Source organism: Leucoraja erinacea, chromosome 13 (genome assembly GCF_028641065.1).
Source record: "Leucoraja erinacea ecotype New England chromosome 13, Leri_hhj_1, whole genome shotgun sequence".
NCBI lineage: Eukaryota > Metazoa > Chordata > Chondrichthyes > Rajiformes > Rajidae > Leucoraja > Leucoraja erinaceus.
Window position 1 is genome coordinate 29,772,736 of NC_073389.1, and position 18,577 is coordinate 29,791,312.

The following is an 18,577-nucleotide window of genomic DNA, read 5'->3' on the forward strand; positions in this document are numbered from 1 at the left end:
TTAGCGACGAGAGTTGTAGGCGGATCTCTCGTTGAGTGGGAGTGCTAGCGGGCGGGGCGCTCGTTGAGTGGCAGGGCTAGTAGGCGGCGCCGGCTCGTCTCATCTCAACGAGGGAGGCCGACCAGCGGCCTGTAGTTCCCGCCGTTGCCCGCAGGCCGCGCTGTTATCGCCCACCCGGCTCCACCTCACTCGGCTTCTGTCTGTCTGACGGTGCGCAGCGGGAAATGAGGAGCGACGGATCAGCGGGACTTACGCGACGGCGGCAGTGAGCCGGCTCGGCTGGGCGACCATGGCGGCGGAGGGCCCAGGCCTCGGTTTGGCGGGTGGTGGCCCCAGCGTGGCCGTTGGAGCGGCGCCGCTGGCCCGGAGTCTGGAACGGGCGCTGGCCGAGGCCGCGGGCTCGGGGACCCTGGGCTTGAGCGGCCGCAAACTGAAGGAGTTCCCGCGGAGCGCGGCCGGCCACGACCTCAGCGATACGGTGCAAGCAGGTGCGTGACAGGCAGGAGTAACAAACATCACTAAATAATCGCCAGGTCGGACATTGACAGCAGTGAGACTTTATATAACGAGCGAGAACTTTGCTGTGAGAGGCGTTAACTTGTTGTAACTTGTATAACTGTAATGACGGCTGCTGATATGGTATTTGCTGGTGTGTCCAGACCCAACGATTTTAATTGCTGTAACGGTGACTAGTATAACTATTCCTGTGTACACGCAATCACTAAACATGGGCAGTCTGTGAGGGGTCATGATCAGGTGAACTATGTAATTAATATGAGTATGACTAGCACTGGATGCAGGAGATGACTAAACATGTGGAGTCTGCGATGGGTGGCCAGCTGACCAGCTGTGGGGCCAGTGTGGGATGGTCGTTGAGCATTTGCTCGCCCCAACCCCTGCCTAAGCCCTGGGGTATTTTGTCTAGCCGCCATAGGAGCAGGGTCTTTGGTGCATGGAGTCTGTGTCAACCATCGATACTAGAGTAAAATAACACCAAGACTTACAGAGCTGGTCGGGGGAGGCAGAGGAACAACTCCAGGACTGCTTGGAGTCTGTAGACTGGGCAATGTTCAAGGACTCGGCAACGGACCTGAATGAATACGCCACAGTGGTTACAGACTTCATAAGGAAATGTGTGGAGGACTGCGTTCTAAAAAAAACCTTCCGAGTGTTTCCTAACCTTGGAAGCCATGAGATCCAAATTCTTCTGCAGACCAGATTCCGGGCATTCAGGTCTGGCGATGCAGAGGTCTCATAAGAAGTCCAGATACGACCTTTGGTAAGGCCAAAAGGGACTTTTGCTCCAAGCTGGAGGATGAGATGGATGTTTGGCAACTGTGGCAGGGCTTGAATGCCATCACCTCCTACAAGGCAAAATCAGGAGACGGCTCAAACGACAGGAAATAAAATCACCCCCTGACGAGCTCAATGCATTATACGCACGGTTCGATAGGGAGAACACTGATGTGCCTTCCCGAGCTCTCATTCGCCCTGATGGTATTACAGTCACAGAGACCGACGTCAGAAGATCCTTCAGGGGGGTGAACCGTCGGAAAGCGCCTGGACCTGATGGTATACCCGGTCGAGTTCTCAAGACCTGTGCAGACCAACTGGCGGGAGTTTTTGCAGCCATTTTCAACCTCTCACTTCTGAGGTCTGAGATTCCCACCTACTTTAAGAGGGCATCAATAATACCGGTGCCCAAGAAGAGTAAGATGATGTGCCTCAATGACTATCGACCAGTGGTGATAAAGTGCTTTGAGAGGTTGGTTATCATCAACTCCTACCTCGACCCACTACAATTCTCATACCGCCAGAACGGGTCAATGGCTTTCCACTCCGCATTGGACCACTTGGACAATAAAAACACTTGCGTCAGGCTGTTGTTTAAAGACTACAGCTCAGCGTTTAATATCATCATCCCTTCCAAGCTGGTTACCAAGCTCACGGAACTGGGCCTCCCTCTGCAATTGGATCCTCGAATTCCTCATCCACAGGTCACAGTCTGTTCGAATTGGCGGAAACACTTCATCGTCAGTAATAATTAGTACAGGAGCACCTCAAGGCTGCGTGCTCAGCCTCCTGCTTTACTCATTCTATACCCATGACTGCGTAGCCGGACATAGTGCGAACTCCATTATCAAGTTCGCTGACGATACCACTGTTGTTGGACGAATCAAAGATGGGGACGAGTCAGAGAATAGAAGTGAGATTGACCGACTGACCAAATGGTGCCAGCACAACAACATGGCTCTCAACATCAGGAAGACCAAGGAACAGATTATAGACTTTGGTAGGGGAAGGATGAGGACCCATAATCCTGTTCACATCAATGGGACGATGGTGGAGCGAGTTAATAACTTAAAATTCCTGGGCGTGCATATTTCTGAAGATCTTTCCTGGACACAGCACACCGATGCAATTATGAAGAAGGCATATCAGCGACTCTACTTCCAGAGAAGATTATGGAGATTCGGCATGTCGAAGAGGATTCTCCTAAACTTCTACAGGTGCATGGTAGAGAGCATTCTGACTGGTTGCATCGTGGCCTGGTTCGGCAACTTGAACGTCTAGGAGCGAAAAAGACTACAAGAAGTTGTGACCACTGCCCAGTCCATCACTGGCCTTGACCTCCCCACAGTCGAAGGGATCTGTCATAGTTGCTGCCTCAAAAAGGCAAAATCATCAAAGACCCACATCATCCTGGCCACACACTCATTTCACCATTGACATCAGGAAGAAGGTACAGGAGCCTGAAAACTGTAATGTCCAGGTTCAGGAACAGCTTCTTCCCTACAGACATCAGGCTATTATGCACAAAACGGACATATGACAATTAAACATGTTGACTTGACATGTTGGATGAACTTAGTGAGTCGGCCATCATTTTTGGAAACAGAGGCATGGTCGCTGTTTTGGGTCAGTACCCTGCATTAGGACTGAGCTTGCAGTTAATCACGTGTGCACGTATAAAGTGTGTATTTCCTTGTTGCCAAGATTGCACCACAGAGATTGGTGCTGGTGCCTCAACATATTCCAGCGTACGTAATTGACTTGAAGGAAGATACTGAAAATGTGGTTGCTATGCTTCCAAGTGATACGAAGAGGACTCATGGAAGCCAGAAAGGGATATGGGTAAAATGACGTACTGGAGTCACTCGGGTTAGGCAGCACCTCTGCCGAACATGGACAGTTGACGTTTTGCGTCGACCCAAAATGGCACCTATCCATGTTCTCCAGTGATGTTGCCTGACCTGCTGAGTTACTCTACCACTTTGTGTCTTCCTGTGTAAACCAGTATATGCAGTTCCTTATTTCTATAAGGAATTTAGATAATTTAGTCGGTGGGAAAAGATCTACCAAATGGTTTTAACAGGGCTCCCACTGAACCTTTTTTCCCTGTTTCCAATCGGGCAACCTAGGCAGCATTTTAGGATAACAGTTTAGATGGTCATTTAAGACGGCATGCGATAATGTGCTCGAACGAAGTGCGTAGTTACCAGTCGAAATTATGCTCACTGAAGCATTTGCATATTATTTCTGCTAATAAAGTCACAAATTAAACATATTCACCAATCAAGACATGATATATACCACAATGACATGCAGTAAAATTATGATGCAGTATATCAACTCTTTTTACACGTTGCAATGAATGCAGTTTCTATTATTTCTTTCCACTTCCAAACAAAAATGTGGTTGGATTATTCGGCGTATGATCAACCTCGGTGAGACCAAGCGCAGACTTGGCGATTGCTTCGCACAACAGCTCGCACTCAGCTCGCAATAACCGACCTGATCTCCCGGTGGCTCAGCACCAACTCCTCCTCCCATTCCGAATCCGACCTCTCTGTCCTGGGCCTTGTCCACGGCCAGAGTGAGGCCCAAGGAAAATTGGAGGAACAGTACCTCATTTCGTTTGGGTAGTTTACACCCTAGTGGTATGAACATTGGCTTCTCCAATTTCAGGTAGTCCTTGTTTTCTCCCTCCTTCCCCCTCCCATTCCCAGCTCTCCCACAGCCTACTGTCTCCGCCTCTTCTTTTTCCCGCCCCCGCCCCCCCAACATCAGTCTGAAGAAGGGTCTCGACCCAAAACGTCACCTATTCCTTTGCTCCATAGATGCTGCCTCACCTGCTGATTTTCTCCAGCTTTTTTGTCTACCACCCATTCACGCAAGTCCTGTTATCCCCTCTTTTCCCACCCACTCCCTACACATTAGGGGCAATTTTACAGACAAGGTAACCTACAAAGCCAATGCGTTTTTGGGATGCTTGCAGGGAAAATGTGTAAATTCAACACAGACAGTGCCCAAGGACAGGATCGAACACAGATCTCTGGCGTGAAGCAGCAGGTCTACCAGCTGTGCCACTATATTTTGTTTTCCAACACACAAAAAATTATACGTTGATAACTTTGGTTACTAAAAAAAAGAAATTATCCATTTTAAGTCTTAAATCGCTAAGTGACGCTATGTCCCCCTTTATAGCTACTGTATGTTTTAATTCAGTTCAAGACTATGGGGAAGTACATTGGGGGACATAGCGTCACTTAGAGATTTAAGACTTAAAATGGATAGTTTTTTTTTAGTACCAAGTACATAAAGTTGCTGCCTAAAAGTGCCAGAGACCCGGAATTGATCCTGAATATAGGTGCTGTCTGTTTGGAGTTTGTTCCTTTTCCCTTTGATCTGTTTCCCTTTGATCTGTTTCCCTATTCCCTTTGACCTGTTGAGTTACTCCAGCTTTTTGTGTCTATCTTCAGTTTAAACAAGCATCTGCAGTAGTATCCTGTACCTGCTTCTCTCTCTCCCCCCCCCCCCCCCCCCCCCCGATCCCATTAGCCACAAAGGCCACATCTAACTACCTCTTAAATATAGCCAATGAACTGTGGCCTCAACTACCTTCTGTGGCAGAGAATTCCACAGATTCACCACTCTCTGTGTGGGAAAAAAAAATCTAATCTCGGTCCTAAAAGACTTCCCCCTTATACTAAACTGTGACCCCTTGTTCTGGACTTCCCCAACATCAGGAACAATCTTCCTGCATCTAGCCCCTTAAGAATTTTGTAAGTTTCTATAAGATCCCCCCTCAATCTTCTAAATCCTAGCGAATAAAAGCCAAGTCTATCCAGTCTTTCTTCATATGAAAGTCGTTTCATCCCAGGAATCAGTCTGGTAATCCATCTCTGTACTCCCTCTATGGCAAGAATGTCTTTCCTTAGATTAGGAGACCAAAACTGTATGCAATACTCCAGGTGTGGTCTCGCCAAGGCCCTGTACAACTGCAGTAGAACCTCCCTGCTCCTATACTCAAATCCTTTTGATATGAATGCTAACATACCATTCGCTTTCTTCACTGTCTGCTGCACCTGCATGCCTACTTTCAAAGACTTCACTGACACACGCGCGCACACACACACACACGCACACGCACACACACACTGGCACACAAGGTTTAAAGGGGTATAGGCCAAATGCGGATAAATGGGACTAGTTTAGATGGGGCATCTTGATCTGCATGGACAAATTGGGTTGAAGGGCCTGTTTCCATGCTGTAAGACATTGTAGAAAGGGTGCAATTGCTCTGGAGAGGATCCAGGGGCGATTTATGGAGATGTTGGCAGGGCTGGATTTTTTTTTTTCATTTTGAAGAAAGATTTGATAACTGGGATTGTATCCTCTGCAGCCACGGAGGTGAAGAAAAAACTTAGTTGAGGTGAATAATATTATGTGAATAGGACCCGTTTTGCATAACAAATAGTGTAGGAAGGAATTGCAGATGCTGGTTTAAACTGAACATAGACATATAAAAACTAGAAAAGCTCAGAAGGACAGGCAGCATCTCTGGAGAGAAAGAATGGATGATGTTTCGGTTCGAAACCTTCAGACTGAAGAGGTTGAAAACCAGCCATAAAACACAATGACTGGAGATGTGTGTTATCTAACTAAGGGCAGAAATCAGAATCATGTGTTCATCTTTATTGACGTGACACCATAATAAATATATTACAGGAAAAAAAATGTAATGTAGTGGCACGGTGGCGCAACGGTTAAGTTGCTGCCTTACTACCACATGGGTTTTCTGTGGATATTCTGGTTTCTCCCATATCCGAAAGAAGTGCGGGTTTGTAGGTTAAATGGCTTCTGTAAATTGTCCCTGGCGTGATGTATGGAACTGGTGTATGATAGATTGATGGTCGGTGTGGGCTGAAGGGCATGATAAAACATTGAGGCTGCACTTGGAGTATTGTCTACAGTTTTGGTCACTATTATAGAAAAGATGCAAAGAAGTAGAATATATAGATTTAAGGTGAAATGGGAAAGATTTAATGTGAACTTGAAGGGTAATTTTTTCCACACAGAGGATGGCTTTCAAAAGTGTAGGAAGAAACTGCAGATGCTGGTTTAAACCAAAGATAGACACAAAAAACTGGAGTAACTCAGCGGGACAAGCAGCATCTCTGGAGAGAAGTACTAGTTTGACTGACATTCTCAAGGCATGTCATTCATCAGCTGTTGAGCAATACTGGATCCTCAATCCTTGAGCTACACTAAAGATTTTGCTGCATTCTTGCTGTGAATGGTGTTTAAAATGCTGCAAATGGTCTGCCTGCCCTCATTCCACAACTTATAGCCTTGAGCCTGGAGTGAAGGGAATTTGGGGAACAAAGGAACATCTTCAAAGTTGCAACTAATGATTGCGAAATGGAAATGTTGTGCTTCAGGGGAATTCTGCACTTGTCTAATTTAGAAATCAATGGAGTAACATTGTTGTCAAGCAAGGCAATACTTTACTTCACTTTGCATCTGGTGAGGATGTTTTAGGCAGAAGATGTGTTAAACTCTGACCCCCCCCCCCCCCCCCTCTATTGGGTCTGCACTTCCCAAGCCTGGGATAAGATCTGCCTTGCCATAATGTGGTTTGAAAATGTACAGGAGCACTGAAGATGATTTTGTTAATATTTTTTCTCTTCCAATTCACTATTATTAAAAAAATAAACCATAACATTTGCAAATATATAATGCATCAAATTCAAAAGAAAGTCACTGTTCATTGTGATATAATAGAGCTCACTTAGGAATAATTTTTGCTGTGCTGATGTAAATTGTATCTTTCCTTGCATCTTTCAATAGTATTGGTTTACACATGATGTTTCCTGTACTGAAGGAGAACTGCACTGGAAAATTGGAGCTGAGGTTCTCCACTTTGCGGTGTCCCCAAAAGGGTTTATCATCCTGGTGGACTTCACAGCAGCTGCTACTTGGTCTTGTTGGAGTTTTCTAAATCTGATTGTAGCTCCAAGAAGCAAACCACTGGGATCTTGCAAATTGCTTGTGGGTCACTTTAACATTCTAGAGTTGGATTGCATGACTCCCAAACGGAACCCAATCTCAAACCATGATGTTTCATAAGGGTTTATTGATTATAGGACCTGTGTATTAAATTGGCCAAGTCTTGATCCTATTGCGAACTGGGACTACAGGGTAAATCGGTCCAAATCCAGGAAATCTATATGGTGATACTGCTGGAATGTGGCAACTGCAAATTACTTCTGGGTCTGCAAATTCCATCTTTCCCTATTCCGAGGAACCTGTTGTGTATGTACTTTAAATCCCAGGGAATCTGTCAAAAGAATATTCTGGTGCCGGCCTGAAGCAGGGAACATGTCAGGCTTCTGCATCTGCTTTATCTTAACATGCCAGACGCATCGGTCTGAGGACCAAGGTTGACTACGTCAGAGAGGTTCTGTTGCTGTGGTGTTAGTAAAACAGCCATCACCAACAACTATATTGAAATTGGCTTTACAGCTTGAAGTATATCCTCCCAGAGCAGTCAATGTACTAATATGTGCAGGGGAGTTGGTGGGCAATTATGCTATCTTCAATTATGATATCAAAGGCCTTGCTGTAATCTTTGGTGTGATTGGTGGTTGGCACCATTTTGACAACGGACAAAATAAAATTTGGGTGGAGATGACATCAATGATGTATTAATTAGATATATAATATGGTTATTATTATCTGCATGCCGCCACAGAAAGGAATTCCGGAATAATTTTTACAGAAGTAATTGAGTTACAAGACTGTGAAAGAATCATCTAAGTCAGGATTGTGGCATCTCTTGTGATTCTGTCCTTATTTAGCACTTGGAATTGTTTTTAATACTTCTATTTAAACAAGCTGTAAGAGAGCAACATTGTGGGCATCTTTTGCTATTTGTTGACAGCTCGCAAAATGATTACATTTGAAAATCACTTTTTCTATGAGGACATTTTGGTCTTCATTGAACTGATTTGCTGGAATTGTAATTTTATAATGTCCTGTTCAAACTCCACAGTAGTTTCCTGTTCACACATGCAGTTATAATTGTACAAACAAAAGAAAACTAGATGCTGGCAATCTGAAATAAGAACAAAATGCTGGAGATATCAGCAGGTTGGGCAGCATCTATAAAAAGTGAAATACAGGTGCACAACCTTTTATCCGGTGTTCCGGAAACCGAAAAACTCCGAAAATCGGCCATTTTTTCCAGATGTCGTCTGCGCAGCAAAGCTCGCATTTGGCGCCAAACTTGACCCGAAACGACCCACGTTCAACACAGGTCTGTACTACTGTAGCGGCTGCCTCCTCCCCGAAGACCGGGAGACGCTTAAACATCTGTAAATCATTGCTTAAATGTTAGTCAGTTAGTTTGAGGGCTTTTATGTGAAGGGGGGGTGAAGGGGTAAACTTTAATTCTTAGTCCCCTACCTGGTCGGAGAGGCGGGGAGCGGTCAATGCCTTACCGGGTCGCCGTGCAGTAAGCTCCGCAGCGCTGTGGCCGGTGGGGCAGCGGGCGGCGCCGGTTGTAGCTCCGACCCCGGCAACTCTACCCCTGGCTGCGAGGCGCTCCAAATCCAGCGCGGCCCACGGCCGGACGCCCCAGCTCCGAGAATGTTGGCAGTCGGCGGCGTCGCAGCGCTGGGATACCAGCGGGGAGCGGGCAATGCCTTACCGGGTCACCGTGCGGCAAGCTCAGGAGCGCTGTGGCCGCCGACTCCCAACGTTCGCGGAGCGTCGCTGGATTTGGAGCCGCGCAGCCAGGGGTAGAGTTGCCGGGGTCGGAGCTCCAACCGGCGCCGCCCGCGGCTGGACGAAGCCCCCAGCTCCGCGAGGTTGGGAGTCGCCGACCAGGTAGGGGACTAAGAATTAAAGTTTCCCCCTTCACCCCTACTCCACCACCACCACATAAAATCCCTCCAAACTAACTGACTAACATTTATGCAATGATTCTCCCGGTCTCCGGGGAGGAGGCAGCTGCTCCAGACTTTTCAAGCCGCCCGCGCTACTTACCTAATCTACGCTAAAAATCTTCCATTCGGAAATCCGAAAATGTCCGAAATCCGACAAGTGTCTGGTCCCAAGGCTTTCGGATAAAAGGTTGTGCACCTGTACTATGATTGTGCATGCCCAATTTACACACAGTAATTATGCAATGTTCAACCGCAACTGCAGTTATGTATTTGCTGTGTGTTCATTTGATACAGATGGAATTTTGCACTTTTCCATTCACAGAGCCAGCTCTAATCGTTCAGGCACAAGTCCCATTTTCCCCTTGCCTCTTTTCTTCTTCAGTGCTGACTCTAGCTTGTGCTATCAACACTCAGTCGATGCTCAGACATTCCCTCCCTAAAACATTCTCTATAATATTAATTGAAACTTTTTTCTGTATCCTTTTAGTTACTGATCTTGTGAGGTGCTTTAGGACATTTTTTCAACTGTAAAGTGGTTGGATAAGGGTATTTTGCTATATCAGAACTCAAGGTCCTAGCTCTTTGTTTGGGGTCTCCCAACAGTAGGAAAGTAAGCAATGCACGGTGCTCACGTAAGATAATTGCTTTATTTTTGCTGTAACCTTGTTGCCGCTCAATGTTGATGATTTAATTGGCAATGATAAAGCTAAAAGATCCAAATAAATGATCAGAGGTGCTGACCGTGGCAATCGCATAGGGTTTTTTTAGACTTTCTGATAATTATTGCATTTGGAAGGAAGATTACAAGTTCAAGTATTTTAGTACTGGTAACAGGCTACTGTTACAACAGTACTAAATGGGATCCTAGAGCCATGCGTTAAAGCAATAGTATGGAGATTGCTGTGAGTAGGTCAGCCATGACAAAACAAACATAAACGAAACATGTCCAATATTGTGAGTGTGAGGAGACAACTGAATATTTAAATTATTTTTAATCCTTCATGGTGCATTTTGTTGGCAAAACACAATTTTGGCAGAACACATCTTTTGGCATGTATCGTCCATCAAAGATAAAGGAAATATTTAAAAAATGTTCGTCCAGTGAAGATTTAAAAAAACTTTGAACAGCGAGTAACTGTAAAATTAGGTGGACAAAACATTGTTGGATTGCTGGTTTATGAAAAGCAGTAAGCACAAGTGTAGAAGCAGTAAGCATTTGGAAATAAGCATTGCTGGAGTTATACATCAGAGCATTATGGGAACTTTCAATTGAAGAAATTTCGCATTGAAGAATTCATTTGTCAGAGTTAGTGCAAGTGCAGATCCAATGGATGATTTCCATGGTCAATGTTTTAGCAGCACAGAAACAGACCCTTTGGCCCACTGAGTCTATCAAGCACTCAGTTAGACGAGGGAGAAAGCTGAGCACTGCTGTGGAAACCCACTCGGTTACAGAGAGAGCATGCAAACTCCACACAGACAGTACCCGAGGTCAGGATTGAACTGAATGGATGGAACTGCAACTGTATCTCCTTCTGAGTGAAGATTATGTTTTTTCTTATGCACATATATCCCCCAGCCAAGTGTTAGATAATTTACCTAGTGCTATTTTTCATTTAGCTTGAATTTATTCAGCTGGAGTGATAAAAATGCTCTTCTTTGGAAATGTCAGCATTTTATCCCAGCTGACTTTGGATGCAGTTGGTGAAGATGTTTATGTGGGATTTACTGCCTGTAGGCCCAGCCAGTTCTTATGATTGCACGACAATATAGTATTGTGTTTTATACCAGATCTTTCCTCCTTAAATCTGTTCACGAGTGGATGAGATTGAATTCAAGGTTACTTGGTGCATGTAGATTAATTTCAAATAATTGCTCATATTTTCAAACATTATATTATGTAATGTATGAATATAATGAATGTCAAAGTGGTTATAGAATCACATGGAGAACCTTAATATTATTTTATTAATTTATCCACATTATGACAGATGTACAAGAAGCGAGGTTTGGCTCCTGCATTCCTGAAGCTGCTCTTGTTTTCATGCCGAAAATATTGCATTTGAAGTGTATACCACTAAGCACAATGCAGATACAGTGTGAACCTGTGTTCTCGGGATATCCACAACAGGAATATCTGAATGTGTTCATTGATGATGTAACGTCTAACTGGACTGGAGAAGGAGCATGCAGGGGCAGTGCTTCTGTGTTTTGGTTTATTGTCACATGTAACGAGATACAGTGATTAGCTTGTTTGTGTGCTGTCCAGGCAAATCATCCCATACTATGAGTAGCAATGTTATAAAATTTTGAGATTTTAAAAATCAAGTCTGCAATTTATCCCATCAGATAAAGCATCAAAAGAAGTTTAATTTGACACCTAATTCACTTTCATATCTTCAGTATTATACAAATTATGGCCATCATACTCGGAAATTAGCATCTTGTTCCCTATTGCTTTTGCATTGACTTAACACAAAAGCTGTGATTTGAGGACAGTCAAAAGCCCATAACTTTCTTAAAAATTAAGGGAACGGAATGAAATTTTCAGTTATTATAGATTGAAGCATTCTGAAACAAATATAAAACATCTTACTTGGATGACTTGAAATTAAAGCATATAATTAGTTAGTTACCTGATTGTAGCTAATTACAAAATTGACCGTTATGATGGAAATAGTAATAAACACCCAGACTGCCTTTAATAGGAATATGAGGCGTGACTTGTTCACACAAAGGGTGCCAGAAGACGTAGTTGAGGCTGGGAATATCCCAACATTTAAGAACAGGTAGACAAGTACATGGTTAGGACAGGTTTGGAGGGATATGGACCAAGCGCAGGCAGGTGGGACTAATGTAGCTGGAACATGTTGGCTGGTGTGGGCAAGTTGGCTGGTGTGGGCAAGTTTCCACACTCTATGACTCCCCTCAACCTCTTTCATTTCAGAAAAAGACAATCCAAGTCTGTCCAACCTTTTCCTGGAGATAATACCCACTAATCAAGGAATGATTCTGGTAAAACTCCTCTACACCCCCTCTAAATGTTCCACATTCTTCCTGTAATGGGACGACCAGAGCTGCACACAATACTGTAAATGTGGCCTTATCAAAGCCCTATCAAGCTACATCATGATTTCATGACTCTTATACTCAATGTCCCAACCAATGAAGGCAACGCCTTCTTTACCACTCTATCTACCTGTGTTGTCACTTTCTGGGATGTGTAGCTTTGGACATCAATGTTGTCAATGGTCATGCCATGAATTGTATATTTTCCACTTGCATTCGACCTCCCACCTCACACTTGCTAGGATTAAACTCAACCTGCCAATCTTCCGCCCATTTCTGTAGCTGATCTATATCCTGCTGTGTACCTTGACAGCCTTACTAACCAACCCTTCTTTGTTTACATCTGTCATTTGTACATATCGCAAACGACAGAGGTCGAGCACAAATCCCTGTGGAACTTGTCACATACCTTCAGCCTGAATATTTTACTTTCACCACGACCACCTGCTTTCTATCAGTAAACCAGTTCTGAATCCATACAACCATGTTACTGTTAATCCCATGCATCTTGATGTTCTGGATCAGCTTAACATGGAGGACTTTATCAAATGTCTTACTAAAATGCACATAGACAACGTCCACCACCTTATCCTCATTGATCATCTTCATCACGTCCTCAAAAACTCAATCGTTAGTAAGACATGATCTGCTACAGCGAAAGCCATGTCGTCTGTCCCTAATTAGCCCACTCTTTTCCAAATGAGAGCAAAATCCTACACTAAAGAATCTTCTCCAACAGTTTCCCTACCACTGTCACGATGCTCACCAGCGTATAATTCCCTGGATTCTCTGTGTTTCCCTTTTTAAACTAAGGAACGATAATTGCTGTTCTCCAGTCCCCCACAACCTTGCTTACGGCAAGAGAAGATGCAAAGATCTTTGTCAAGGTGCCACCCACCTTCTCTTTTGCCCCATAATAATCTGGGATAGATCCTATGAGGCCCTCTGAATTTATCTGCCTTAATGCTCTACAAGAGCCCCAACACCTCATCCTCCTTAATGTCAATTATTGTTCTCCACAGTGAACTCTCTCTGTCGTCCATGCCCTTCTCCTTGGTGAATACTGATGCTAAGTACTCGTTTAGTACCTTAGGAAATCAGGAATTCATCCTCGGTATATGAAAGATGTGTCCAGTAATTTGATGTCGGGAAGAAGCAATTCTTGACAGTAGTTGCACATCTATCAAGCTTCTGTATATTCTGCTTGACAGGAGAGAAGATAAGAATTTATCACTGGGTCTGAGTAATCCTTGATTATGTTGGCTACATGTAGATGCGTTGATGGGGGGGAGGGGTGGGGGAGGTTGGTTTGCGCAATATACTGGGCTGTTTTCACAACTCTTTAATTTCTTGCAGTCTTGGGCAGAGCTGTTGCCATATCAAGCTGTGATGCATTGTGATGGATCATGGACCGACTGTTATGGTAAAAAAATGGCAGTATATCGTCTGTCTGGGAGGCAGGACTTTATGCGCCATGACCAGCCTCTTGAAGCACTTCAAGATGGTGGATGTCTGAACTAACAGACATTGGTCATTGAGGCAACCTACCCGTTGCGTCTTGGCACAGGGATAACAGTGGTTGTTTTAAAACAAAGGTAGACACACAATGTGGCGTAACTCAGCTGGACAGGCAGCATCTATGGAGAGAAGGAATGGGTGATGTTTTGGGTCAAGTCTCTTACTCGGGGGAGTTTTTTTTAAAGCAGGTGGGAATTGAGTAAGAAGAGGTGAAAGATGTCTACCAATACTCCTGCTTGCTGCTCTGCTCAGGTTCTGAGGACACTCCATCTGGACCCTTCACTCTCAGTTTGGACGAACTGACTAATTTGGGTACAGTTGTACCTGAGGTTTGTGGCATCATTCCACTTGCCCTCTATTCAAAACAAGCCTAGAATATTTTGGGGAGGAATGTGTTGTTGGCAACTATTCTGCCTGACCTCGCATTGTAGCCCTCCATGGCATGCAGGCCTTACCGACCTTGCCATAATCAACAGGCGTCTGTGTGGCTAGTCTCCTACTCGCATCATCTTGGTGTCGCTGATGGGTTTCTGAAGGTCATACCTGGGTTTCCTGTACAGGTCAGGGGTCACCAAATTTAAATTCCTTAGACTTGACTTCAATAGAGAGTGGATCTCAATTTTCATCCATGGTTTTTGATTAGTTTAGACCATTCTGATAGGTGCCATTGATTTGTTAGTACAGATCACTGACAGGCGCCGTAGCTGCCGATAAACAAATCTCATGGGAATCTCTAACTCCAACATGATTTTCAAATTAGGCTTTTATATTATACTGTTATTGCAAATGGAATGTCACAATATCCTTTTGGTATTAGAGTTAAAATGTAGTTACTTTTTTAATGGCAAATTTAAGTAAACTTGTTTGGTTGTAGTTTTGTTTTCTGTTGGTGCAGTATGTAGTTTTCTGATTAATGCCATCTTCATTGAATGCTGTGGACAAGTGAATATTGGATTTGTCACTAATTTAAGTTATATTTTCATTAATGATCTTATGGTTTTATTGAAAATTTTGCCTGGTTTCTTGAATGCTTGTAGCAAAGACAGTGGCCTGCAAGTTGGGATCAAGATAAGAAATTCCTTTACTCAGACATTTATGAATCTTTCATATCCCTTCTCCTGAGGGTTTTGAATGTATTCAGTCTTTAAGCTTCAATGTCAGATTAATAGCTTTGTGAAGTGGGGAAATCAAGTAGGAAAGAGGGAAGATTAGTGATTGAATGATAAATGGGTCTAATTCTCTGGAACTATGTTCTCCATTCTCTTAAAACCATTCAGAATGTACAATTTTGAGTTTAGTTCCTGCAGTGTGTTCTGCTTGTTGAGTTGTGGGTAGATTTGCAACCCAAAACTTTGTAAATGCGCTTATTAGCACGTGCTTATTGATCAGAGCCTCTGTGCATGCATGTATGCCGTTTCCCTTCTGTTGGTTGGCAGTACTAAACGCATGCTTTGAGTTAAGAGTGCTGTATTGTCATATATTGACAGCAATTAAATTCTCGCCGTGGCCTAACAAGCTTGTAAATGCAACAACAGACAATGTAATAATCAAAAGATCAACTAATTAGCTCATTCTTCTTGTTGTCCAAATTCCATATATGGACAAATTTTCCACAGATTTGAAGCAACCTGAACCATTCCTTCTCCTGACATTGCTAATTCAAATAAAAATATACATTTTTGCAGTTTGGTTCAGATTCAGATTCAGATTCAATTTTAATTGTCATTGTCAGTGTACAGTACAGAGACAACGAAATGCATTTAGCATCTCCCTTGAAGAGCGACATAGCAAACGGTTTGAATAAAAAATAAATAATAAGTGTCCGGGGGGGGGGGGGGGGGGGGGTGATTGGGAGTCACCGAGGTACGGTTGTTTAGTAGAGTGACAGCCGCCGGAAAGAAGCTGTTCCTCGACCTGCTGGTTCGGCAACGGAGAGACCTGTAGCGCCTCCCGGATGGTAGGAGGGTAAACAGTCCATGGTTGGGGTGAGAGCAGTCCTTGGCGATGCTGAGCGCCCTCCACAGACAGCGCTTGCTTTGGACAGACTCAATGGAGGGGAGCGTGGAACCGGTGATGCGTTGGGCAATTTTCACCACCCTCTGCAGTGCCTTCCGGTCGGAGACAGAGCAGTTGCCATACCATACTGTGATGCAGTTGGTAAGGATGCTCTCGATGGTGCAGCGGTAGAAGTTCACCAGGATCTGAGGAGACAGATGGACCTTCTTCAGTCTCCTCAGGAAGAAAGAGACGCTGATGAGCCTTCTTGATCAGAGTAGAGGTATTGTGGGTCCAAGAGAGGTCATCGGAGATGTTGACTCCCAGGAACCTGAAGCTAGAAACACATTCCACCTCCGTCCCGTTAATGTGGATGGGGGTGTGCGTGCCACCTCTGGACTTCCTGAAGTCTACAATGAGCTCCTTGGTCTTCTTGGAGTTAAGGGCCAGGTTGTTGTCAGCGCACCATGCTGCTAAGTGCTGGACCTCCTCCCTGTAGGCCAGCTCATCGTTGTTGCTGATGATGAGGCCAATCACCGTTGTATCATCTGCATACTTGATGATGGTGTTAGTACCATGTACAGGTGTGCAGTCATAGGTGAAGAGGGAGTAGAGGAGGGGGCTCAGCACACAGCCCTGAGGAACGCCGGTGTTCAGGGTGAGGGTTGAAGAGGTGTGCTTGTCTAACCTCACAGACTGGGGTCTGTTGGTTAGAAAGTCCAGTATCCAGTTGCAGAGGGAGGGGTCGATGCCCAGGTTACCGAGTTTGGTGATCAGTTTTGATGGAATTGGAAGCATGATTGGAACTATGGTATGTTATCCATTCCTTGTACCATTGCATCTTTCAACATAGTTGATTGTTTAGGCAGGGATCACCTTATCTGACCATTTCATGCTTTATTTCTCGACTTATTACTGATTAAAGTTTAAAAACATCCAAAGACTTTGAAATTAAAACCACCAGCTTCAAATAATGACATCACAATGGCTCAGCTAGCAAAGACCAGCCTGAATGAAGATTTAATCATATTTGATATGTTATTCACAAATAAAGCTTTAAAAATGACAACTTTCACAAGATTTATACATATTCTGATTCACATTTTCTCCCTCGAGGCCAAGATCACTTTCACTGAACATTTTATGCTTTATTTCTCCACATTTCTGATTAAAAAAAATTCCCTTTTAAATCAAGCCTCAATGAAGATTTCATCCTATATTTGACATGTTATTCACGATTAAAGCTTTAGAAATGCCAACTTTCACAAGATTTTTACATTATGATTCACATTTTCCCCCTCGAGGCAGAGATCACTTTCACTGAACATTTTATGCTTTATTTCTCGACTTATTACTGATTAATTACCTTGAATTTCAAACCGACCCGCTTCAACCGACCTGGAGTATTTTGTGCAGTTTTGGTACCTGGGGTATTGTATGCAATTTTGGTCCCCTAATTTGAGGAAGGACATTATTGCTATTGAGGGAGTGCAGCGTAGGTTTACAAGGTTAATTCCCGGGATGGCGGGACTGTCATATGCTGAGAGAATGGAGCGGCTGGGGTATATACTCTGCCGTTTAGAAGGATGAGAGGAGACCTTATAGAAACATATAAGATTATTAAGGGTTTGGACACGCGAGAGGCAGGAAACATGTTTCCCAATGTTCGGGGAGTCCAGAACCAGGGGCCACAGTTTAAGAATAAGGGGTAAGCCATTTAGAACAGAGACGAGGAAAGACTTTTTCTCACAGAGAGTTGTGAGTGTGCGTCAGAGGGCCGTGGAGGCCGATTCTCTGGATACTTTCAAGAGAGAGCTAGATATGGCTCTTAAAGATAGAGGAGTCGGGGGATATGGGGAGAAGGCAGGAACGGGGTACTGATTGGGGATGATCAGCCATGATCACATTGAATGGCGGTGCTGGCTCAAAAGGGCCGAATGGCCTATTCCTGAACCTATGGTTTATTGTTTTTGAATTTTAAACCGACCAGCTTCAAATGATTACGTCACAATGGCTCGACTAGAAGGGGGAGGGCGAATTGCTATTGCAACACGCTGGGCAAGTGCAATTGGAATTTTTTTTTTAAAGATCACTGCTGAGGAAGGCAAGGGGGTGCTGGAATCTTACGTTTGGGAAGGGCTTGAGTTGGATAACAACGCATCCCCTGGGGGCTACGGGTTGGGAATGCGTGTGTTTGGGGAGCAGTCCCAACGGGTCAGCAGTTCGTCTAGTCTATTCTTAAAACTGCTTCTGGTTTTCCCTGTGTAGGAAAGAACTGCAGATGCTGGTTTAAATTGAAGATGGACACAAAATGCTGGAGTAACTCAGCGAGGCAGGCAGCATTTCTGGATAGAAGGAATGGTTGACGTTTCAGGTCTGAAGAAGGCTCACAACCCGAAACGTCCCCCATCCCTTCTCTCCAGAGATGCTGCCTGTCCTGCTGAGTTACTCCAGCATTTTGTGTCTACCTTTTATTTTCCCCGTACATGCTTTGTCTTCTATACACAATAATAAATTGAATTAAATATATTAACATACGGTGGGTCAGTCTCAACATTTCAGTATTGATTCTTCATTTTGATAAATCTTTGTCTGTTTTCTAGCCGGCCCAGGATGTTCTGTACATGGTGACAGGCTTTTTTAGTTTTCTAATCACAATGAGTTGAATGTAAAGGTGCTCTTTAACAGTGGGAAAGTTGGCTGAGATCAATTGCTAACTACCAAACATGAGCCATGAAGTTAGTAGAATAGGGGGGAAAAAA

General features: G+C 44.1%; 1 protein-coding gene across 5 annotated transcripts in view; it reads left to right on the forward strand.

Moving 5' to 3' along the window:
- The window catches only part of lrch1 (leucine-rich repeats and calponin homology (CH) domain containing 1), a 169,322-nt gene continuing 150,745 nt past the window's right edge, over nt 1-18,577 (forward strand). For 2 of the 5 annotated variants that reach the window (XR_008724437.1, XR_008724439.1), the window contains exon 1: nt 2-488. Coding sequence is in view for 2 of the 5 variants with exons in the window: in XM_055644768.1 (XP_055500743.1) it covers nt 290-488 (199 nt within the window). In the remaining 3 variants the exon portion in view is untranslated. Of the gene's footprint in view, nt 489-18,577 lie in introns of all 5 variants that reach the window. The other 3 variants (XM_055644768.1, XM_055644770.1, XR_008724438.1) reach the window with 2 other exon arrangements.